Genomic DNA, 25,389 nt, shown 5'->3' on the forward strand with positions numbered 1-25,389 from the left:
CACAAATTTCTACCAAAAAAAACTTCTTCCTTTCAAAACTGCAGCCTGTTTAACAAAGTTTATACAGATGAAGTTGTATTAGGCTGAGTTTCTTCTTCTCAATAATTACATAATATACTTCCATGTATGTGCAAGTATATAATTCAAAATATGGGTCTTTATTAAGCAAAACAAAACAGAGTGGCCATATTTAAATTCTATTAAATATCAATAAAGGAATATGGAGTGTATTTTGTCTTGTCCATACAGAATTTTAGCCTCCAATTCATGTAGCAAGATGATGTAGAAGTCAATAAATTGTTTCTAGTCCTATTTCATTCTTGTTCATATAACATAAAATACGGTATGAAATAACACAGGGAACTATGCTCAATATTCTGCAATAACTTAAATGGGGAAAAGAATTTGAAAAAGAGTATACATATACATAGGCTTCCCTCGTGGCTCAGACGGTGAAGAATCTGCCTGCAGTGCAGGAGACTTGGGTTCGATCCCTGGGTCAGGAAGATCCCCTGAAGGAAGGAAGGAAATGGTAACCACTCCAGTATTCTTGCCCGGAAAATTCCATAGACAGAGGCTACAGTCCATGGGGTCCCAAAGAGTCGGACACGACTAAGCAACTAACACATATACATAGACATACATACACATGCATACACATCACATAGACATACATAGACATGCATATACGTACACATGCATACACATGCATACACATACATACACATTGTTGCTGTTGGTCAGTTGCCCAGTCATGTCCAGCTCTTTGTGATCCCATGGATTGCAGCATGCCACGCTGCATCTCTTGAAGTTTTCCCAAGTTCATGTCCATTGCATCAGTCATGCCATCCAGCGTCTCATCCTCTGATGCCCTCTTCTCCTTCTGCCCTCAATCTTTCCCAGCATCAGGGACTTTTCCAATGAGTCTGCTGTTTGCATCAGGGGACCAGAAAACTGGAGCTTCAGTTTCAGCATCAGTCTTTCCAGTGAATATTCAGGGTTAACTTCCCTTAAGATTGACTGGTTTGATCTCCTTGCAGTCCAAGGGATTCTCAGATGTCTTCTCCAGCACCACAGTTCAAAGGCATCAGTTCTTTGGTGCTCTGCCTTCTTTACAGTCCAGCTCTCACAACTGTATGTGACCACTTGGAAGACCGTAGTCTCGACCATACGAACCTTTGTCAGCAGAGTAATGTCTTTGCTTTTCAATATACAATTTACATGTATACATCCATATACATCAGGGTTTCCCTGGTGACTCAGCAGTAAAGAATCTGCCAGCCAATGCAGGAGACACGGGTTTGATCACTGGGTAAGAAAATCCCACGGAGAAGGAAATGGCAACCCACTCCAGTATTCTCATCTGGAAAATCTCATGGACAAAGGAAGATGGCAGGTTACAATCCATGGGGTCACAAAAGAGTCAGACATGACCTAGTGACTAAACAACAACATACATGTATATGTATAATTGAATCATTTTGCTGAACACCTGAAATTCACACAACATTGTTAATCAAGTATACTCCAACACAAAATAAAAATTTTTTAAATAAGATCTCTGGAAATTATTCAAATGGCATATAGCAAATAAAAAAAGAAGCAATTATATAGATAACATGGCACCTTCCTTTTTTCAAATAATTATATACTATTATTTTTTCACCCATATGTAGTTTTTTCACCAATAATTATGTTGTTGTTGCTCTTCAGTCACTAAGTTACGTCCAACTCTGCAGCCCCACGGACTGTGGCACACCAGGCTTATTCACTGTCTCCAGGAACTTGCTCAAATTCATGTTCATTGAGTGAGTGATGCTATCTGACCATCTCATTATCTGCTGCCACCTTCTCCTTTTGCCTTCAATCTTTCCCAGCATCAGAGTCTTTTCCAATGAGTTGGCTCTTCGCATCAAGTGGCCAAAATATTGGAGCTTCAGCTTAAGCAACAGTCATTTCAAAGAAAATTCAGTGTTGATTTTCCTTTAGGGTGGACTGTTTGATCTCCTTGCATTCTAAGGGACTCTCAAGAGTCCTCTCCACAACCACAGTTCAAAAGTATCAATTCTTTGGCGCTCAGCCTTCATGGTCCAACTTTCACATCAGTACATGACTACTGGGAAAACCATAGCTCTGACTATATGGACTTTCTTTGGCAAAGTGATGTCTCTGCTTTTTGATACATTGTCTAGATTCATCATAGCTTTCCTTCCAAGAAGCAAGTGTCTTTTAATTTCATGGCTGCTGTCACTGCAGTGATTTTGGAGCCCAAGAAAATAAAATCTGTCACTACTTCCATTCTTTCCCTTTCTACTCACCATGAAGTGATGGGGTCAGATACCACATTTTGTTTTTTTCAATGCTGAGTTTCAAGCCAGCTTTTTCACTCTTTCATCCTCATCAAAATGCTCTTTTGTTCCTCTACACTTTCTGCCATTAGAGTTGTATCATCTGCATATCTGAAGTTGTTGATATTTCTCCCGCAAACTTGATTCTAACTTGTGATTCATCCACCCTGGAATTTCACATGATGGGCTTCCCTGGCGGCTCAGCAGTAAAGAATCCACCTGTAATGCAGGAGATGCAGGTTCAATCCCTGGGTCAGGAAGATCCCCTGGAGAAGAAAATGACAACCCACTCAAGTAGTCTTGCCTGGAAAATCCTGTGGGCAGAGGAGCAGGCTATAGTCCATGGGGTCACAAAAGAGTCAGTCACGACTTAGCAACTAAACAAAAACACTGCGTGTAAGTTAAATAAGCAGGGTGACAATATACAGCCTTGTTGTACTCCTTTCCCGGTTTGAACTAGTCATTTGTTCCAAGTCCAGTTCAAACCATTGTTTCTTGACCCATATACACATTTTTCAGCAGACTGTAAGGTGGTCTGGTACTTCGATCTCTTTAAGAATTTTCCAGTTTGCTGTGATCCACATAGCCAAAAGCTTTAGCATAGTCAGTGAGGCAGAAGTAGATGTTTTTCTGAAACTCCCTTGCTTTCTCCATGATCCAACAAATGCTGGCAATATGACCTCTGATTCCTCTGCCTCTTCAAGTAATTATTTACAAGGTACTTTATTATCTTTTATTGTTTATCCTAACTCTGAGAAATAGGCAGAGAGTTGAGGGTAATCCAAGGTTACCCAATCTGTATGACTGAACTCCAACTTCCCATTTCAAGGGCACTATAGTGGCCTCAAATTTTGTAAAATATACAGATCTAGGTTTAGGTGCCAGATTGTCCCTATTGGCAGTCTATGGTGATTGCAATTTCTTTCAATCTGTTTTCATCTCCAACTAATTTTCTTTGTAAAAATTTCCCACATACTTAGACATAGTCATAAAAGATCTAAACTACTTTGATGAACTTTACAAAGAGAACTAATATTCTTTGTAAGTGCTACAAAGCTTATTTCAAACTCTTAATCACTTTCTTGAATTTGAATAAATGCAAATTAACTCATATATTTAATCTGGGTTTCTAAATGTAAACTTTCACATTTAATTGAGGTCATTTCTTTTGAATTTCCTTAGCACATCCCACACGTCATGTGTGAAGTGAAAGTCGCTCAGTCGTGTCCGACTCTTTGCAACCCCACAGACTATAGAGTCAATGGAATTCTCCAGGCCAGAATACTGGAGTGGGTAGCCTATCCCTTCTCCAGCAGATCTTCCTGACCCAGGAATTGAACCAGGATCTCCTGCATTGCAGGTGGACATATAATACATGTCTTATGGCATTGCATTATACCTATTTTTGTGCTTGTTTATCCTACCATTAGACTGTTAATTTCTTGTGGACAGAAACAATATCTTAACTCCAATGTTCTTTGCAAAGTTCCTTGTACAGATTACAGTGTTGGTCATTACTTAACTCAGTTTTCTACAATTCAGTGAGAATAAATCATCTCTATCTACATAAACCCATGCAAATATATTAATATCAAACACAACTGATTAACTGTCTGCATGGAAAAGTCAAATGGGCCTTCCAGCAACTGGGTGTTGAAATAGCCCTAGACAAATCAGCAATTCTATGGTCCTGCTTCCTCATTTATAAGACATTATTATAGTAACTCTCTGTACACCTCTCAACTTGTCCTGAGGTCCAGTATCATAGTATAAAATCAATAGGGTTTGATGATATTATGCATTTTTAAGCCAATACTTCTAGTAAATCATTTGTTTATGGTAACCAATCCAGTTGATTCAAACTGAGAGTTCCATTTCTTTTCAATAACACTAGGCTCTGAAATTCTAGTACACAATTAATTGCTTCAACTTTTCATTTCATATGTATAGCCTTACAGAAAATTCTTAACTGTTCTTAATTATCTTAAATAAATGAAATGTTTCTTTAATGTACCCTATTTTTCAAGATAGCAAAGATGAATGAAAATGAACCATTATCTTACTTAAGATTTTTTATTGTTATCATTGAAATCAGGAAAGTATGCAAGTGTGATGCTGTCATTTCACAATTACCAAAGTAATATAAAGCCAGAATAATTTAAATACATCACATGTTTAAAATATGTTTTTAGCTATAATTGTACTTTCAATACCTTCTCCCGTCAGAACTGATAATTAATTGTAAATTGGACCAATTTCTTTCCTCTCATCTCTGTTAGCCTGGACAGTCTCTGACAGATAAGCTCACTGCTGTTTGTTGTTAAGACTATGATCCAAAGGAGAGAGTGGTAGAAAGAACTTAAACATGTGGATGAACCGCCAACAATATAACCAGCCTGAACACCGGAGAACTGGTTAAAACATAAAAATCTATCACTGCAATGAATGTCCAATTGTTTCAAATAAAATCAAGAATGAGCTTGAGCTTCAGTCCAAAAACCCCAAATTCAAAATACTATTAAAATATATTCTAACAGTAGCAACCATGCCATCTCTGAAATACATGATACAGCTCAACAAAATTCCAGAAAATGCAATGCCTGAGCTTAGCAAGATCAGATGCATGAAGTTGGAAATGAAATTCATTGGACATAAGATATGAAATAGTGCTCTTATTTTCATGCTGTTGATTTACCTTTCAGTGACAACATGCATATCTAACTGAAAGCAATTTTGTATTAAACAACAAATAATTCACAGTGACTAGTTAACTTTTACATACATTGATATGTCAATTTATGTCCAAAAACTTATGTAATTACATCATAATTATGACTATATTCTTCCAACAGCTGGATATGGCATCAATAATGCCATTTGATGTTTTCTACCTCTTCTTTGGGTTTAATCCAATATTTAGGACAAATAGGATGCTAAAGGTAAGATAACTATATTTAATTGTCTTCTTCTTATAATAATGGAAATCTTCAAGTAATTTAAAATATCCCAACTGTTTCCAAAACACTGTCCTCCATTTTTCTGCCCTCATCAATGCTATGAATTTTAAAAACTGAATGAAGGAAAAAAATCGTTATTTCTACTGATAGAAGTTGCTCTTGGTTGTTCTGAGTCTATCTCATAACAAGTATTTTTAAAATAGGAATGCTTTTGTGTTTCCAAATACAGCTATAATTATGAATGAATATTTTATCAATCTATTCTTTTCCACTTGTCACTTTTTTATTACAGAGTCACTGAATGCTTGGAACACTAGGTTTAAAATGAGGGTGTCAGATGAGATGCCCGCTAAGTTATCTTACTCATCTAATATTCTATAATTATAGAAAAATGCAAACACTTTTGCATAACAAAAGTATTTATATACTTAGAGCTCAAATGGCCATCGAGAGGGAAATAGTTAAATCACAGTACATCTATACAGTAGAAGACTTTATAATGCAAAAATAGAGGGAGTTTTCTGTGAACTGGTAGAGAATGACCTCTAAGATAAAACAGCAAAGTTAAGGGGAAAAAGTTAGTTACAAAACAGTTTCTAGAACAATGTTAAGTCTTGCAACAGAAAGAGAATATATTCTATGTTTCTGTATTATGTAAACAGTGGATGACTACCAAAATAAAAAAAAGCTAATAAAAATGGTTAACTGAGGCTGGAGGGGAAATCAGGATGCATAGGGGCAAGAATGGGGCTTCCTTTCCTAGCGGTAAAGAACCTACCTGCCAATGCAGGAGACTTAAGAGACGCAGATTCGATCCCTGGGTCAGGAAGATCCCCTTGGAAAAGGGCACATAAACCCATTCTACTCTTCTTGCCTGGAGAATCCCATGGACAGAGGAGTCTGGCGGGCTACAGTCCATGTGGTTGCAAAGATTCGAACAATAGTGAAGTGACTTAGCAGGCAGGCACAGGGGCAGGAATAGGAGAAGAGACTTGGAAGGTATAAATTTCCTACTGGTTTTGAACTATATGAAAGAATTACCTATGGATAAAGATTCTAAGATATAAATATTATAACTCATAGCTTTATCAGGTCTGAGTCTGAGGAGAGTCAGCATGTGGAATTCCGTAGAAATCTTTAATAATAGCAATAGTAGCTTGCGTTCCCAAAGACAGCCTTCTTAAAAGGAACACCACAGATTTTATCAGTTCTGGGCGGTCATCTCTGACACTTTGGGAAGATAAGATGGCATAACCTGGAGACTCAAGTGGCTCCTGACAGAGCAGCAACTGCTGTTTGCCGAATCCATTCTCGGTGCTTCATACTTTGTCAAACTTTCATTCATTGTCTCATTTATTCCTTCAAACAAGCTCTTTCTGGAGATGAAAGTGAGAATAAGCAGGGTAAAAAAGTCTGTCCAGACACGCAGCTGCTGAGTGGCAGTACCTGGAGTCTATCGCATATTTTTGGACTCCAAATTCTTTACTATCATCAGACGAGTAAGTGAACTTCAGGCTGAAAGGCTCTCTTTCCATGTCAATGATTTTTCCACATCAAAAGGGACGTAACTCCATATTCTCACACACTCAAGACTGCTCTGGGAACTTCTGTTTTGACCATGGGGTGTGGGTCTACATTGAGTAGAATTTAACGGTTCCTCACAGCTTGGTGGGCTGGCCATCCGCCATCAAATTTCTAGTGTTGAACAGAGTGAAGTAAGCCAGAAAGATAAAGACCAATACAGTATACTAACGCATATATATGGAATTTAAAATAATGGTAACGATAACCCTATATGCAAAACAGAAAAAGAGACACAGATGTACAGAACAGACTTTTGGACTCTGTGGGAGAAGGTGAGGGTGGGATGTTCTGAGAGAACAACATTGAAACAAGTATACTATCAAGGGTGAAACAGATCACCAGCCCAGGTTGGATGCATGAGACAAGTGCTCGGGCCTGGTGCACTGGGAAGACCCAGAGGGATGGGATGGAGGGAGGCGGGAGGGGGGATCGGGATGGGGAACACATGTAAATCCATGGCTGATTCATGTCAATGTATGGCAAAAACCACTACAATATTGTAAAGTAATTAGCTCCAACTGATAAAAATAAATGGGAAAAAAAATTTCTAGTGTCGAATGGGCATTTCAGGAGCCTACTACTCAGATGACCAACTTGCAGAGAGTCTTGGGTTCCTGTGAATTGGGGAGCTTGGTGTGATAATAAAATCTTATAAAATGCTAGCTCGTCACACTCCTACCTTTGTATAGTGTCCAAATGCTCACTACCTTTAGTAGATTTTTTAAATGTTGGAAGTCCTGAAAGTCAACATGAGTCTTCTTTTCATAGTCCCACAGTCCAGTCATTTCCACATAAGTGTGTCGTTTTAATGTGCAGTTCTCTAGAGAAAATATCATTTGTCTACCTTCAAAGTATATGTGAAAAAACAAATTAAGAATATAAATTTTCTCTACAGTGAACACTTAAGCAAAATTTTAAAATGTGTCTTTGTGCAAGCTTTTATCAAGAGCACAATAAACAAGTTACCACAAATAGAAATTATCTTAATCTGAGTGCTGAATGGATGTTTCCTACTCAGGAATTCTAGAAAAACAAATCATTTGTGCATATTCCTAGTTTAGTGGTCATTGCTATTACACCTACTTTCTAATTCCCAAATGTTCTATTATAGTCATACCTGCATTGGATGAAATTTTGAGCCAAATACTCTCTGAACTTAATAATCTCTCATAGCCCTTCCAATCTGTAAGGTCCTGTGAGTCTAAGCATATTATATGATTAAATGCATGAACTCATGTAAACATGCAACCTCTATTAGAGTCATGTTCTCTGGTGTCCTCATTTTACAGATGAGGAAACTAAAATACAGAAATATTAAGTGACTTTTCCAAGGTCACACAGCTAATAAATGGAAGAGAGGAGACCAGTGTTCAACTCTGGATTTCATGCTCTTGCATTTTCCAGCCTATAAATTAAAAAGAGAAAGTAGGGGCTGCATGTAGGGAGTATCTGCTGAGATAGAAGTGGGTGTAAGCAGAAGAAAACCTTGAGGCAAATAGCAACTGCTGAGATGCATCTAAACTCACTGTACCTTTGAACAATGTCAAGAATAGATAACCAATCCTAATATTTACTGGACTTTAAATTTTGGTGAAATAAATACACATTTAAAGCAACTTGCTTATATGTAACGCCAGTGTTGAGCAACAGGACTTAACACCTGTTTGTGACTTCAATGTATTTTGTTATTCTTCTCCTATTTTACTTATGTTTTGAGGGGAGGTGTGATTTTTAATTATTGTAAAATAAAATTCCACTATATGCTTTAAAAGGAAAAAAAGAAAGAAATGTTGTTAAGCTTGATTTTCTAAAAGCATTACAAATAAGACATAACTAGAGAATAGAAATGAAAAAAAAGCAAGAAGCTCTTTAAGTTTGGCACTTGGCTAAAATCCACTGCCCAGAGGAAAATACCATTAAACAGACATTAGTTTTTGTTTAAGACATGAATATAAGTATTTTCAGTAGCAAATAAAGTCTATTTTATATACTTATTTTCAGTAGCAAATAAAGTCTATTTTATATTGTTTTGTTTAAATATGAGATGTATTTAAGACTAACACACTTCTGGATTCTTTATTTGTTTCCTACACAGTACACTTCATTTTTTGAGTTTAACCATCACCTAGAGTCTATAATGAACAAGGCATACATCTACAGGTAAAGTATCACTTAATGTACTTTGGGGCTGGAAGAGAGTGCAATGCTTTGACATTTGAGACAGAATTGGGGAAGAATATGGCCTCCCTGCAAGAGAGTAATGAATAATCTCAGATTTGGGGCTATGTAGAATATTGGGTTGCGTTCTAAAACAGATCTGAACATGTCAGAGTGAGATGAAAGTATGAAAATTATATTAGATTTAGAAGAATACCTGACCAAAAAGAGGACATTTTACCTGCTTCCATCGGAACAAGGACAGAGAAATGTGTTCTTTTACAAGTTGACTTTGCATCTCTCTCATGACAATTCATTCCAATCTGAATTTTCATTCATTTGCTATTCTGAACTTAACTTGCCCAGAGACCTCTAGTCAGTCAATTGTAGCATGAAGTCCCACGAGCTTTTTGGAGATATGCAGTGAAATCCGCATGGCGTATGTTATGAGCTCAGACTGGAGAGGTGACCCTGGAGACATGTCTTTCCGGGAACTGACTCATGCCATCTGTGAGAAGAGAAGAGCTTTTTTTCCCCACTCTGTCAGCCCCAGTCAAGACACTGAAGTCAGAAAACCTGTGATGGCACCATCATTTTATACTGTACTAACGAGAGCTAACAGTTCACAAATTTAAAGCAAGGAGATTCAGCAGAGACTTTAAGAAACAGAAAATGTTAAAATAGGCTGTATTCCAGAAACAACACGTGCCTCACTTTGCACTTCTTCTCGTTGACAGAGTAATTCGAACAACTGGATACTTGCTGTTTACGCTGCACATTAATGCTTGTTTGTATTACTGGGCTTCAACCTATGAAGGAATTGGAAGTACCAGATGGGTGTACGATGGTGAGGGGAACAAGTGAGTTTTAATATTTTTTTTTTTTACTTTTGATCGGAGGATGATTGCTTTACAACATTGGGTTGGTTCTGCTGGTTGAATAGCCATAAGTATACGTCTAACCGCTCCCCCTTGAACCTCCCCCCATCCAGCCTCATCCCAGCCCCAGGTCATCGCAGAGCACCAGGCTGAGCGCCCTTGTTACGCAGCCTCCTCCCAGGAGCTACTAACACCTACTGCACACACGGTACCGTCTCTATTTCAGACGCTCTCTCAATGCGCCCCGACCTCTCCTTCCCTCCTGTGTTCGCAGGTCTGTCCTCTGCGTCTGCGTGCAGGGCAAGTTTTCATTTTGAAGGAAACTCTTACTGACTCTTCTTAACTTTCTGTTCCAGTGGAAGTTTTCATAAGCCAGTGTTTTTGAAACTGTAAATCACAATCCATTAATGGACAGTAAAAACTCTTTAGTAAGTCAGTATGTTTTTGAGTGAAAGAGGGTAGTATAGAGGATGACAGAATAGAAAATATCAGTCTGTCATTCCTAGTAGGGGTGTGTGTGTGTGTGTGTGCACGTGTGTGTGCGCGTGCGAGCACAAGTGTGCATGCACGTGTGTGCACATGTGTGCACGTGTGTACACACATGTGTGTGCATGTGTGTGTGTGCGTGCATGTGTGTGCGTGTGTGCACACACATGTGTGTGTGTGTGTGTGTGTGTCCTGAGTTGACCTGTAAAATTCATTTATTACTCTGGATCAAGATCAGAGAAGTTGGAAAGCCTCCGCTGTAGATAACCGAGTGGTAAGGTAACTTTTAATAACTCCAGTGCTGATGTTAGTAATGAACCATGTTAATTATTTAGAGGGCATGTGCAATGACTAATTAGTTTACCACCGAAGGGTTTTATGGGTTATGAGTCAGCTATAACCACTAACTCAATTAAACGCTTACAGATCATAAACTAAATGTAGGATAAAGTTTAAACAAGGATCATAAACTAAACTTGATAATTAGACATGCAAGTACTCCAAGATTAAAAGAGATTATCTGAAAATTTTAGTGCAGTAGAATCACGACTCAATAATGGCAGCTCAGTTATTTAATAGTGAAATTTTTGGTAGATATAAAGGCCTGGCATAAAGCAGACGCCACTGACTTTCTGCTCCAGTGAAATGAGTTTGAGCATATTGTAAGGCAATGTCCTTATTGGAAAATAGCGGGTCCCAGCATGACTTTGAAGGGCAGCTCACAGCAGCCTTGGGAAGGAAAGCAATTATAGGAGGGAGGAAGGATACCTCACGGAATTACACACCAGCTAGAGTGAGCAGGATCTGAATGAGGGATTGCAACAACATTTTTTGAACTTTTAGCCAGAACTAATTTTAGAAATTTAAAGTCCTAGGGCCCACTGATTGGGAAACTACATATACACACACACACACAGCAACAGAAGAAAGTTTATAACCAAATCTATAAGTAATTTCCTTTAGAAAATATATATGTATTCAGCTTACTATAGCTGTATAAAAAACTGAGTAAGATACCAACTATATTAAATATTGTATAGAAGTATATAATTCAATATCATCAGATGCATGAGTCTGATTACTGTTTTACTCAAATTAGAAAAATTTCTGCCATCTAGAAAAAAGAGAGCTATTTCTCTCTTCATACCCAGATGCCTCTCTGCAGCATTTCTAGAGAATATGTCTTGCTCCCAGTGCTTAGAATATTAAGTATATAACACACATTCAGTATATGTTAGGTCTTAGAGAAGACAAGAATGAAGTTTCTTCACTCTTTCTCTCTTCCTTCTCACCTTCTTTAAATACCTAACATATACTGAGTGTATGAAAGAGAGGGAGAGGAAAGAAAAAAGGAAGGGGTGATTAAATTTGTATTATTATAATAAGAAGAAAGAAACCTCGGCTTCAACCCACAAGAAGCTAAAGCTAAAGTGTGCTAATATTTTAGACATCTAATTCCAGCTGTACTGTAGACCAGATATTCAAAGTGCCCTCTCACTAAAATACAAGAAGACAACCTACTTGAAATGTTTGTTGTATTAGTTATTGTAATTACGTGTTATGAGACATATTTCTATATAAACTATATTACAACAATTCCCAATGATTGCTAAATTGTTTAGAAAGTAAAAGGAATCTCCAAAGTCTAAAAAAAAAATTGTGTGTACCGAAGCCGTAGTTGAGTGGTAAGATTATCACTAAAGAACAGAAATAGAGAGGATAACTTCTTAATCAGTAGAAGAAAAAAAAAATGGTGAGATGCTAAAACAATTTAAAATATATCAGTAAGCAGAATAAGTTAGTATGGACTAAATTCACCAGCTGAAAGAGATTACCAAATTATATCAGTCAAAATAGACTTCAAAACAAAAACTATTGCAGGGAAAAATTAAGCCACCATATAATGGTAATAGTTTCGATTCACCATCAGTATTTCCCAGTTCTAAATGTGTAATGCACCTAATGCAAAATAGTTACGATGAGTCAAAGAAACTTGCAGAGCAAAAATTACTAGAAGGAAGAGAAACTGACAAATATACCATCAAACTCTGAGACATCAACACACAACTATTAACCGATCAAGCACCAAAGACAGTAAAGATAAAAGATTTGAGAACCTCACTAATAAGCTTGACTCAGCAGATGTAAATGGAACCTTGTACCCAAGAGTTAGAAGCTATTCATCCTTTTACAAAAATTTTTATTGTTATAGTTGCATACAATATTATGTAAGTTATAGATGTACAATACAGTGAGTCATAATTTTTAAAGGTTGTGTTCCATTTATATTTATTGTAAAATATTGATATATGCCCCACATTGTATGATATATTCTTATAGCTTATTTTATACATAGTAATTTGTACCTCTCAATTCCCTGTCCCCATATTTCCCCTCCTTCCCTCCTTCACACCACTGGTAACCCCTAGTTTGCTCTCTATATCTGTGAGTCTGCTGCTTTTTTGTTATATTCACTAATTTGTTGTATTTTTTTCGATTCCTCATATAAGTGATATCATACAATATTTGTCTTTGACCTATTTCAGTTAGTATAATACCCTCCAAGTCCATCCATGTTGCTGCAAATGGCAGGATTTCATTCTCTGTCATAGCTGGGTGGTATTCCATTGTGTCTGTATGGAGAAGATGTGTCCATCTTCTTTAACCAGTCATCTGTTAATGGACACTTAGGTTGCTTCCATATCTTGACAATTGTAAACAACACTGCTATGAACATTGGGGTGCATTTCAGATTCGTGGATTTTTTGGATATATGCCCAGGAATGGAATTGCTGGGTCATATGATAGTTTTATCTTCAGTTTTTTTGAGAAACCTCCATATTATTTTTCCACAGCAGCTATACCAATTTACACTACTACCAATAGTGTACAAGGGTTCCCTTTTCTCCACATCCTTGCCAATGTTTTGTTTTTTTTGTTCTTTTTGATGATAGATATTCTAAGAGGTATGAGGTGATATCTCATTGTGATTTTGATTTACGTTTCCTTGATGGTTAGCAATACTGAGCATCTTTTCACGTGTCTATAGGTCATCTGCATTTTCTCTTTGGAAAACAAGCCACTCATTCTTCTTAATCATTCATGATAGATTACAAAATAGTGACATTTTCTAACCCAAAGAGCAAGTTTCGACACATTTTTCAGCACTGCTATCAAACAGCCCCCATTCTCTGCTCCTGTAGACAGGAGGGTTCTCACCCAAAACCAAGCTCTAACAATCCTCTTGAAAGTGAAAGTGAAAGTCGCTCAGTCGTGTCTGATTCTTTGTAACCCGTGAACTATACAGTCCACAGAATTCTCCAGACCAGAATCCTGGAGTGGGTAGCCTTTCCCTTCTCCAGGGGATCTTCCCAACCCCGGGATCAAACCCAGGTCTCCTGCACTGCAGGCAGATTCTTTACCAGCTGAGCCACAAGGGAAGTCCAATAATCCTCTTAGCAAGTGTCAGGGACACATCCTTACAAAGAAAATGCCTTTAAAAGTAGCAGATGTGTGTGTGCTGTTTTATTTATATGTGTGTGTGTGTATGTGTGTGTATAAATAATTCGTTCTTGTTATTGCTTAGTCGCCTAGTCGCGTCCGACTCGTTACAACCCCCGTGGTCTGCAGCATGCCAGGCCTCCCTGTCCCTCGCCATCTCCCAAGTTTACCCAGGGGCTAAGACTCTGCATTCCAATGCAGGGGGCCTGGATTTGATCCACAGTAGGGGAACTAGATCCCACATCCCCCGACTGAGACTTGGCACAAGCAAATAAAATGATAATAAATAATTTGTAAATGGCAGTTGTCAATACTCTTACATTTCCCACAGTTTTAAAGTAGCACCTGCCTCTTCTCTTACTTCATATTACTCTTTGACCTCAGAAGTGTAAAGTCTTCTTTTAGTTAATCCTTGTGATGGCTCCTGATGACATGTAATTTGGAGGTTGCTTATGAGATCACCGGACTTGTGAACCTTGTCCTAGGTAGAATTACGCAGCAACTGTAGGGTATGAGTGAAGCTCTGTGAACATTTAAAATAAGAGGCATTTATTACCATTCTATTAATCTTTATCAAAGTAACAATGTCTGTTCGTGCCAGTAGAAGACAAGAGGTTATTTTCATTTATACTAAGTACATGGCATCCTTCATCCGACTGTGAAATATGACAAAGCAGAAAAGGGCTTACTTAGCTCAAAATCAAAACATAAATTGTTGCTGTTCCTAAGTCATGCCCAACTCTATGACCACATAGACTGCAGCACGCCAGGCTTCCCGTGTCCTTCACTGTCTCCTGGAGTTTGCTTAGAGTGATGTTATCCAAGCCCCTCTCATCCTCTGTCTGCCCCTTCTTCTCCTGCCTTCAGTCTTTCCCAGCATAGGGGTCTTTTCCAATGAGTTGGCACTTCACATCAGGTGGCCAAAGTATTGGAGCTTTAGCATCAGTCCTTCCAATAAATATTCAGGATTGATTTTTTTTAGGGTTGCCTGGTTTGATCTCCTTGCTGTCTAAGGGATTCTAAAGAATCTTCTCCAACACTGCAGTTTGAAAGCTTCAGTTCTTCAGTGCTCAGCCTTCTTTGTGGTCCAGCCCTCACATCTGTACATAAGCACTGGAAAAACCATAGCTTTAATTGTAAGGACCTTTGTCAGCAAAATGATATCTCTGCCTTTCAAGGTGCTGTCAAGATTTGTCATAGCTATCCTTCCAAGGAGCAAGTATGTTTTAATTTCATGCTGCAGTCACCATCCACAGTGATTTTGGAGCCCAAGAAAATAAAATTTGTCACCATTTCCACTTTTTTCCTTTTCATTTACCATGAGGTGATGGGACCAGACACCAGGATCTCTAAGCCAGTTTTTTCTCTCTCCTCTTTCATCCTCATCAAGAGATTCTTTAGCTCCTCTTCATTTTCTCCCATTAGAGTAGTGTCATCTGCATATCTGAGGTTGTTGATATTTCTCCCGGCAATCTTGATTCCAGCTTGTGATTCCTCCAATGTAGTATTTCACATGATGTACTCTGCATACAGGGTAAACAAGCAGGGGGCACAAAATGCAGCCTTGACTTACTCCTTTCTCAATTTTGAGCCACTCTGTTGTTCCATGTCCACTTCTAACTGTTTTTATCTGCATGCAGATTCCTCAGCAAACCTGTAAGGTGATCTAATACTCCCATCTCTTTAAGAATTTTCCACAATTTTCTGTGATCCACAGTCAAAGCCTTTAATATCATCAATAAAGCGGAAGTAGATGTTTTTCTGGAATTCCCTTGCTTTCTCTATGATCAAATGAATGTTGGCAATTTGATCTCTAGTTCCTCTCCCTTTTCTAAACTCAGCTTGTACACCTGGAAGTTCTCAGTTTATGTACTGCTGAAGCCTAGTTTGAAGGATTTTGAGCATTATCTTGCTAACGTGTGGAATGAACACAATTATATGGTAGTTTGAGCATTCTTTGGCACTTCCCTTCTTTGGGATTAGAATGAAAACTGACCTTTTATAGTCCAATGACCACTGCTGAGTTTTCCAAATTTGCTTGCATATTTGAGTGCAGCACTTTAACAACATCATCTTTTAGAATTTTAAATAGTTCAGCTGGAATTCCATCACCTTCACTAGCTTTGTTCATAGTAATACTTCCTAAGGCCCACTTGACTTTACACTCCAGGATATCTGGCTCTAGGTGAGTGACCACACCATCATGGTTATCCAGGACATTAAGACCTTTTTTGTATAGTTCTGTATATTCTTGCCACCTCTTATTAATCTCTTCTGCTTCTGTTAGGGCCTTACTGTTTCTGCCCTTTATCATGCCCATTCTTGCATGGAATGTTCCCTAGATATCTCCAGTCTTCTTGACGAAATCTCTAGTCCTTCCCATTCTACTGTTTTCCTCTATTTCTTTGCACTGTTAATTTGAGAAGGCTTTCTTATCTCTCTTTGCTATTTTCTGGAACTCTGCATTCAGTTGGGTATATCTTGCCTTTCTCCCTTGCCTTTTGCTTCTTTTCTTTTCTCATCTATTTGTAAAGCCTCTTCAGACAACTTCTGAGGGCTTCCCTGGTGGCTTAGAGGGTAAAGTGTCCACCAGCAATGCGGGAGACCCGGGTTCAATCCCTGAGTCGGGAAGATCCCCTGGAGAAGGAAATGGCAACTCACTCCAGTATTCTTGCCTGGAGAATCCCATGGACGGAGGAGCCTAGGAGGCTGCAGTCCACGGGGTCACAAAGAGTTGGACACAACTGAGCAACTTCACTTTCCTTTCTTTTTCCTCAGACAACTACTCTGCCTTCTTGCATTTCTTTTCCTTGGGGTTAGTTTTGATCACTGCCTCCTGTACTGTGTTACGAACCTCTGTCCATAGTTCTTCAGACATGCTGTCTACCAGATCTAATCCCTTAAATTTATTTATCATCTCCACTGTATAATCATAAGAAATTTGATTTAGGCCATACCTAAATGGCCTAGTGGCTTCCCCTACTTTCTTCAATTTAAGCCTGAATTTTGCAATAAGGCATTCATGATCTGAGCCACAGTCTATTCCCAGTCTTGTTTTTGCTGACTGTATAGAGCTTCTCCATCTTTGGCTGCAAAGAATATAATCAATCTGATTTTTGTATTGACCACCTGATGATATCTGTGTGTAGAGTCATCTCATGTGTTGTTGGAGGAGGGTGTTTGCTATAATCAATGTGTTCTCTTGGTAAAACTGTTAGCCTTTGCCCTGCTTCATTTTGTACCCCAAGGCCAAACTTGCCTGTTACTTCAGGTATTTCTTGACTTCCTACTTTTGCATTTCAATCCTCTGTGATGAAAAGGACATCGTTCTTTGGTGTTAGGTCTCATTGGTCTACATAAAGTCAGTCAACTTCAGCTTCTTTGGCATTTGTGGTAGGGGCAGAGACTTGGACTACAGTGATGTTGAATTGTTTGCCTTGGAAATGAGCCAACATCTTTCTGTCATTTTTGAGGTGGCGCCCAAGTACTGCATTTTTGGATTCTTGTTGACTATGAGGACTACTCCATTTCTTCTAAGGGATTCTTGCCCACAGTAGTGGATACCATGGTCATCTGAATTAAATTTGCCCACTCCTGTCCACTTTAGTTCACTGATTCTTAAGATGTCAGTGTTCACTCTTGTCACCTCTTGCTTGACCATGTCCTTGACCTTGCTTCGTGGACCTAACGTTTCAGGTTCTTATGCAATGCTCTTTACAGCATCAGACTTTACTTTCACCACAAGACACATCCACAACTGAACATCATTTCAACCTTGGCTCAGCTGTTTCATTTTTTCTGGAGCTATTAGTGATTTCCCTCCACTCTTCCTCCATAGCACATTGGACACCTTCCAATCTGGGGGCTCATCTTCTGGTGTCATGTCTTTCTGCCTTTTCATACTGTCCATGGGGTTCTCCAGGCAAGAACAGTAGAGTGGTTTTCCATTCTTTCCTCCAGTTATTTGGTATCCAGAAATGTGACCAGTCTCCCTTTATCCATATAAACTTCAATTCATTTATTTTCTGATACAAATTTCCCAATGTGCACAAACCTCTTAACAAATCCCTAGCCTCAATCCCCGACACATAAATCATAAAATGAATGAGTAAAAGAACAAGCAAGTTTGTCATGGGAATCATAACTCTAGATGGGGTGAAGAAGGAGTTGGAATGTCCATACTTTAGTGCTCGGGAAATTTAGGATAACTTACTCCCTTCACTGTGTACACGAGGAAGATGAGACAAGAGTAAATGATGTTGTTAAGTCAGGGTCACCTAGATACTTCAGTTCAGACACTAGCAGGAAAAGAAAGAATGGTCTTTACACTAAACATTTAGACTCCCTTAAGATTCATCAAAGCCACTCCAGAACACCAGATCGGCAGACCAGAAGGGAGATGAAAGGCAGCTGGTGGTGTGACAAGGAGAAGTCTGCACGGGGATTACACGGATGTAGTCACGGATACAACCTTCCCATGTTCTTCAGTCTCGGGTTTGCATGACCTTTCACTTATTCTTTCACAGCATTTAACAAATATTATTAAGCTCGTATTTGTCATACCTGTTTTTGAGGCGTTTATCTTCTAATGAGACTAGACTCCTAACGTTCTGCTCCAGATTCAGAGTCTTCAGTGATAAATTTACAGAAACCTGGAACTGGAACTAAGATAGGTTGAGGTAGTTAAAAGGTCCACTCATAAAGTATTGAATTGGGTACTTTTAAAAGTTGCATGTCCCACTACACATCCACCACACTGGCTGAAATTTTTTAAAACTTCATATTCTCGGGTTAAACATATAAAGCAACTGGAAATCTCATACACTGTTGGAGGGATAGAATCTGACAGTTTGTTTTATAACTAAATATAGCACCTACCTTAAAAACAAAAATCCCAACCCTAAATATTTGCCCAAGAGAACTGAAAATATACGTCTATGAAAGAACTTATGTAAGTATATTCATAGAATGTCTATTCATGAGAACCAAAAACTTGAAACAGTCTAGGTGTTCATCCACAGGAAGATGGATAAACATACTGTGCTGTAGTGTTGCAAGGGATATTGCTCAGCAATAAAAATAAATAAACACACAAAAACCCAGTTAAATCTCAAGAACATTATTCTCAGTGAAAGACATCTTACACAACCATGTATACATGTGTGATTTCATTTGTGTGAAATTCTAAAGCAGGCAAAGCTCATTGGAAACAATAGCTGCCCCTGGGGGCAGGGATTGACTGGGGAAAAGGAATGAGGAAACTCTCTGGAGTGATGGAAATGTTCTCTGTCTTGATGGGTTTCTGAGTTACAGAGGGGTATGGATTTCTCAGAATTCATCAAATAGTGTCAAATGGTATACTTAAGATTTGTGCTTTCAATGTATGTTCAAATTTTTTAAATAACTACTCCAGTATGGAACTGTAGTAATACATATATATACATACATATATATTCTGAAGTACTGCAAATTACTTTGAAATGCATCCAAAAATAAGATGGGTTGATGGATGGAAAGTGGAGAAACATGTGACAAAGAAGGTAAAGTAAAATGTTCATAATATTCATAGAATCTATGTTGTGAATACATGGGTGTTCAATGTGAAATTCTTTCAGTTTTTTCTGCTTGTTTGAAATCATTTCAGTTCAGTTCAGTTCAGTCACTCAGTCGTGTCCGACTCTTTACGACACCATGAACCTCAGCACACCAGGCCTCCCTGTCCATCACCAACTCCCGGAGCTTACTCAAACTCATGTCCATTGAGTCGGTGATGCCATCCAGCCATCTCATCCTCTGTCTTGCCCTTCTCCTCCTGCCCTCAATCTTTCCTAGCATCACGGTCTTTTCAAATGAGTCAGCTCTTCGCATCAGGTGGCCAAAGTATTGGAGCTTCAGCTTCAACATCAGTCCTTCCAATGAACACCCAGGACTGATCTCCTTTAGGATGGACTGGTTGGATCTCCTTGCAGTCCAAGGGACTCTCAAGAGTCTTCTCCAACACCACAGTTCAAAAGCAACAATTCCTTGGCACCCAGCTTTCTTTATAGTCCAACTCTCACATCCATACGTGACCACTGGAAGAACCATAGCCTTGATTAGACGGACCTTTGTTGGCAAAGTAATGTCTCTGCTTTTTAATATTCTGTCTAGGTTGGTCATAACTTTTCTTCCAAGGAGTCAGCATCTTTTAATTTCATGGCTTCAGTCACCATCTGCAGTGATTTTGGAGCCCAGAAATATAAAGTTAGCCGCTGTTTCCACTGTTTCCCTATCTATTTGCCATGAAGTGATGGGACCAGATGCCATGATCTTAGTTTTCCGAATGTTGAGCTTTAAGCCAACTTTTTCACTCTCCTCTTTCACTTTCATCAAAAGGCTCTTTAGTTCTTCTTCACTTTCTGCCATAGGGTGGTGTCATCTGCATATCTGAGGTTATTGATATTTCTCCCGGCAATCTTGATTCCAGCTTGTGCTTCTTCCAGCACAGCGTTTCTCATGATGTACTCTACATATAAGTTAAACAAGCAGGGTGACAATATACAGCCTTGACGTACTCCTTTTCCTATTGGGAACCAGTCTGTTGTTCCATGTCTAGTTCTAACTGTTGCTTCCTGACCTGCATACCGGTTTCTCAAGAGACAGGTCAGGTGGTGTGGTATTCCCATCTCTTTCAGAATTTTCCAGTTTATTGTGATCCACACAGTCAAAGGCTTTGGCATAGTCAATAAAGCAGAAGTAGATGTTTTTCTGGAACTCTCTTGCTTTTTCAATGATCCAGCAGATGCTGGCCATTTGATCTCTGGTTCCTCTGCCTTTTCTAAAACCAGCTTGAACATCTGGAAATTCACGGTTCACATATTGCTGAAGCCTGGCTTGGAGAATTTTAAGCATTACTTTACTAGCGTATGAGATAAGTGCAATTGTGCAGTAGTTTGAGTATTCTTTGGCATTGCCTTTCTTTAGAATTGGAAAGAAAACGGACCTTTTCCAGTCCTGTGGCCACTGCTGAGTTTTCCAAATTTGTTGGCATATTGAATGCAGCACTTTCACAACATCATCTTTCAGGATTTGAAATAGCTCAACTGGAATTCCATCACCTCCACTAGCTTTGTTCATAGTGACGCTTCCTAAGGCCCACTTGACTTCACATCCCAGGATGTCTGGCTCTAGGTGAGTGATCACACCATCATGATTATCTGGGTCAGGAAGATCTTTTTTGTACAGTTTTTCTGTGTATTCTTGCCACCTCTTCTTAATATCTTCTTCTTCTGTTAGGTCCCTACCATTTCTGTCCTTTATTGAGCCTATCTTTGCATGAAATGTTCTCTTAGTATCTCTGATTTTCTTGAAGAGATCTCTAGTCTTTCCCATTCTATTGTTTTCTTCTATTTCTTTGCATTGATCACTGAGGAAGGCTTTCTTATCTCTCCTTGCTATTCTTTGGGAACTCTGCATTCAACTGGATATATCTTTCCTTTTCTCCTTTGCTTTTCACTTCCCTTCTTTTCACAGCTCTTTGTAAGGCCTCCTCAGACAGCCATTTTGCTTTTTTGCATTTCTTTTTCTTGGAGATGGTCTTGATTCCTGTCTCTGGTACAATGTCACAAACCTCCATCCATAGTTCATCAGGCACTCTGTCTATCAGATCTGGTCCCTTAAACCTATTTCTCACTTCCACTGTATAATCGTAAGGGAGTTGATTTAAGTCATACCTGAATGGTCTAGTGGTTTTCTCCACTTTCTTCAATTTCGGTCTGTATTTGCCAATAAGGAGTTCATGATCTGAGCCACAGTCAGCTCCCAGTCATGTTTTTGCTGACTGTATAGAGCTTCTCCATCTTTGGCTGCAAAGAATATAATCAGTCTGATTTTGGTGTTGACCATCTGGTGATGTCCATGTGTGGAGTCTTCTCTTGTGTTGTTGGAAGAGGGTGTTTGCTATGACCAGTGTGTTCTCTTGGCAAAACTCTATTAGCCTTTGCCCTACTTCATTCTGTACTCCAAGGCCAAATTTGCCTATTACTCCAGGTGTTTCTTGCCTTCCTACTTTTGCATTCCAGTCCCATATAATGAAAAGGACATCTTTTTTGGGTGTTAGTTCTAAAAGGTCTTGTAGGTCTTCATAGAACCATTCAACTTCAGCTTCTTCAGCATTACTGGTCAGGGCATAGACTTGCATTACCGTGATATTGAATGGTTTGCCTTGGAAACGAACTGAGATCATTCTGTCATTTTTGAGATTGCATCCAAGTACTGCATTTCGAACTCTTTTGTTGACTATGATGGCTACTCCATTTCTTCTAAGGGATTCCTGCCCACAGTAGCAGATATAATGGTCATCTGAGTTAAATTCACCCATTCCAATCCATCTTAGTTCACTGATTCCTAGAATGTCAGTGTTCACTCTTGTCATCTCCTGTTTGACCACTTCCAATTTGCCCTGATTCATGGACCTAACATTCCAGGTTCCTATGCAATATTGCTCTTTACAGCATCAAACCCTGCTTCCATCACCAGTCCCATTCACAACTGGGTGCTGTTTTTGCTTTGGCTCCATCCCTTCATTCTTTCTGGAGTTATTTGTCCACTGATCTCCAGTAGCATATTGGGCACCTACCGACCTGGGGAGCTCATCTTCAGTGTCCTATCTTTTTGCCTTTTCATACTGTTCATCCGGTTCTCAAGGCAAGAGTACTGAAGTGGTTTGCCATTCCCTTCTGCAGTGGGCCACATTCTGTCAGACCTCTCCACCATCTTGGGTGACCCCACAGGGCATGGCTTGGTTTCATTGAGTTAGACAAGGCTGTGGTCCGTGTGATCAGATTGACTAGTTGTCTGTGATTGTGGTTTCAGTCTGTCTGACCTCTGATCCCCTCTCTCAGTGCCTACCGTCTTACTTGGGTTTCTCTCACCTTGGACGTGGGGTCTCTCTTCACGGCTGCTCCAGCAAAGCACAGCCGCTGCTCCTTATGTCAGATGCAGGGCAGCTCCTCAAAATACTGGGGGGAAGTTTCAAGTTGCATTTGTTTCACAGAGGAAGAAGTTCTATTTTCATACAAAATTATTTTTTATGGTTTTATGTCAAATTCTGCCTTAGTGCTTTAACTATATATATATATATAATTATATATATATAGCCTATAAGATAGCTCATGTATTAAATCAGCCAGACAGAATCTCCTTGAAAAGATCTGTCTGCCCAGAGTGTAAATATTAGAGGTGGACACACTTGACTAATTAAGCTAATCCTGGAAGATCGATATGATGCCATCTAATTAAATTACATTCTTACCATTGGTTGTGCATGCCTGGATATAAGACATGACTGAGAAAAGAATTCCAAGGTAAACCACAAAGCATCAGGGCAGAAAACTTCCAATTAACACAGCAGACTTTTTCATCGTGAAAAAGATTGTTCAAGGCTGACCCTTCAGATTTGGAAAATCAATGCCTAAGTTTTACACTTGTTATTGTCTAACATTTGTAAATAAGAAAATAAGAGAAAGCAATTCCTGTTTTTGTTCCTCTCAATACTAGAGGGACTTTGTAGGGCATAGTAATCCCAACAGTTGGAGCTGGCCATGTAGGGAGAGAATATGGTCCGTGTCCCACTCATGGGTTGTACTGGGGTCAATAAATTTCCTTAATTCAGAGACCCACAGGTCCAGGACTTGTGATCACTCTAAGTCAGGTAATGGGAAATTATAAACTGGAGTTGAAAATTAAAATGCAATTCATAAAATTAATTCCATACTTCTTCAAGGTGGTTCTCTTTGACATCCAGGTCACTACAGTGTCTATAAGTCCAAGGAAGCTTGTTAGAAAAGATGATGCAGACTAGTGATACTTTTATTCTCTTGGCACAGTGGTTTCAGATCCTACCAAAGACTTAATTATTTGTCCGTTCCTGTATCTACCAGATAAAACAAACAAAAGGACTCATGTCCTTCAAAAGGTATTGAATTTCAAAACAAGTGATTTCTCTCTAGATCTGTTTTTATCTGAATACTGACTTTAACTGTAATTTGATTCTTTCTTTGTAAACCTCAACTTCTTACTATTTGAAGATCTGAAAATTATAACCTATTCTCACACACACACACACAAAAGGCCATCCTTGTTCAAAGACAAATGCACGTTTACTTAAAGTGCAAATGTTTATATGGCACACCCAGAGAAGAAATAAAAGAATGACTAGGGCAGGATTCTATAAAAGTGCTGCTTTTCTGTGTTTACTCTGGAAACTAAGATAGCTGGCTGGAACCCACTAAATCTGAATGCCTCTCTGCAACAATATCTGAAAATGGCCTCTATATAGAGGGCATTTTTCTTCAAGGATTCAGTGGAAATATCTGATCCAGACCATGTTATCAGAGCTATATGGAATATACCAAATAGGCACCTAAGTATGTGGGCTTCCCAGGGGGCTCAGTAGTAAAAAATCCACCTGCCAGCAGGAGACATGGGTTCAATCCCTGGGTCGGGAAGATCCCCTGGAGAAGGAAATGGCAACCTACTCTAATACTCCTGCCGGGGAAATCCCATAGACAGAGGCGTCTGGCTGGCTACAGTCCACGGGGTTGCAGAGAATCAGACACAACTTAATGACTAAACAACAGCAAACAGTATCTAATTATGGACCAAAATTATATATACAATGGGTTGTAATACTAATTTCTATTCCCACCTCACTCGGGACTCCATGAAACCCTTAGCCACATATAGCCAAGTGAATCTCACATGTTCTGTCCTCATCTTTATTATATTCTTTTTTGTTGCCCTGGTCCCAGATTTTCTTCCCATCTGGGCTATAATGATCTGTCTCTCCATTTGCAATTGCTAGAGTTTAGTACAGAATCTTTATAAAGTATATTTCTGAGCATACTTGATTTTCTTCAATACTAAATTTCTAGATAAATTAGCTATTATACTCAAGAATAATTTCCCTTTTAAGATAGAACTCGGTTCTCTGTCTCTGTCATGGTTTATGTATTCAGTCACATAGTAAGATATGGGTAGAAAAGAGAGAGGAGGTATATACCTACCTGCTCTATCTTCCATCAGTAAAAAACAGCTGGTTCTAAACTATAAAGGGCTTTCCTATCTCCATAAACCCCCTTGATGTCTATGATATGCCTCACTGATCACTATGAGGTAGTTCAAATGTAGCCTCACATTCTTCGCTACTCCTCTCAGTGAAAGGTAAATTCAAATATCCCTCCCCTTGAATCTGGCTGGTCTTAGAGACTTGCTTGGCAAATGTATGTGGCAAGAGATTTAGACATTATAGGGCTTCTGAGTTACAAGAAGCCTTACAGCTACTGCCTGAGCTTCTACCACTTGGGGGTAAGCCAGCCAGGCAAGAAGTCCATCTACGCTAAGACTTCCATGCTGTGAGGAAGCCCAAGCTAGTCATACTAAGAGGCTGAGTGAAAACACACAGCCAGCCCCAGCGGGTGCAACCATCCCCACTCAGAT

At 39.0% G+C, this 25,389-nt stretch overlaps 1 protein-coding gene across 1 annotated transcript in view; it reads left to right on the forward strand.

Annotated features, from left to right (window-relative positions):
- Positions 1-25,389, forward strand: part of CNGB3 (cyclic nucleotide gated channel subunit beta 3) — a 174,606-nt gene that overhangs the window by 94,085 nt on the left and 55,132 nt on the right. The window contains exons 8-10 of the mRNA XM_043483829.1: positions 5,201-5,287; positions 8,985-9,049; positions 9,784-9,906. Coding sequence (XP_043339764.1) covers positions 5,201-5,287; positions 8,985-9,049; positions 9,784-9,906 — 275 coding nt within the window. The remainder of the gene's footprint in view (positions 1-5,200; positions 5,288-8,984; positions 9,050-9,783; positions 9,907-25,389) is intronic.

Source organism: Cervus canadensis, chromosome 12 (assembly GCF_019320065.1).
Source record: "Cervus canadensis isolate Bull #8, Minnesota chromosome 12, ASM1932006v1, whole genome shotgun sequence".
NCBI classification, from domain to species: Eukaryota; Metazoa; Chordata; class Mammalia; order Artiodactyla; family Cervidae; genus Cervus; species Cervus canadensis.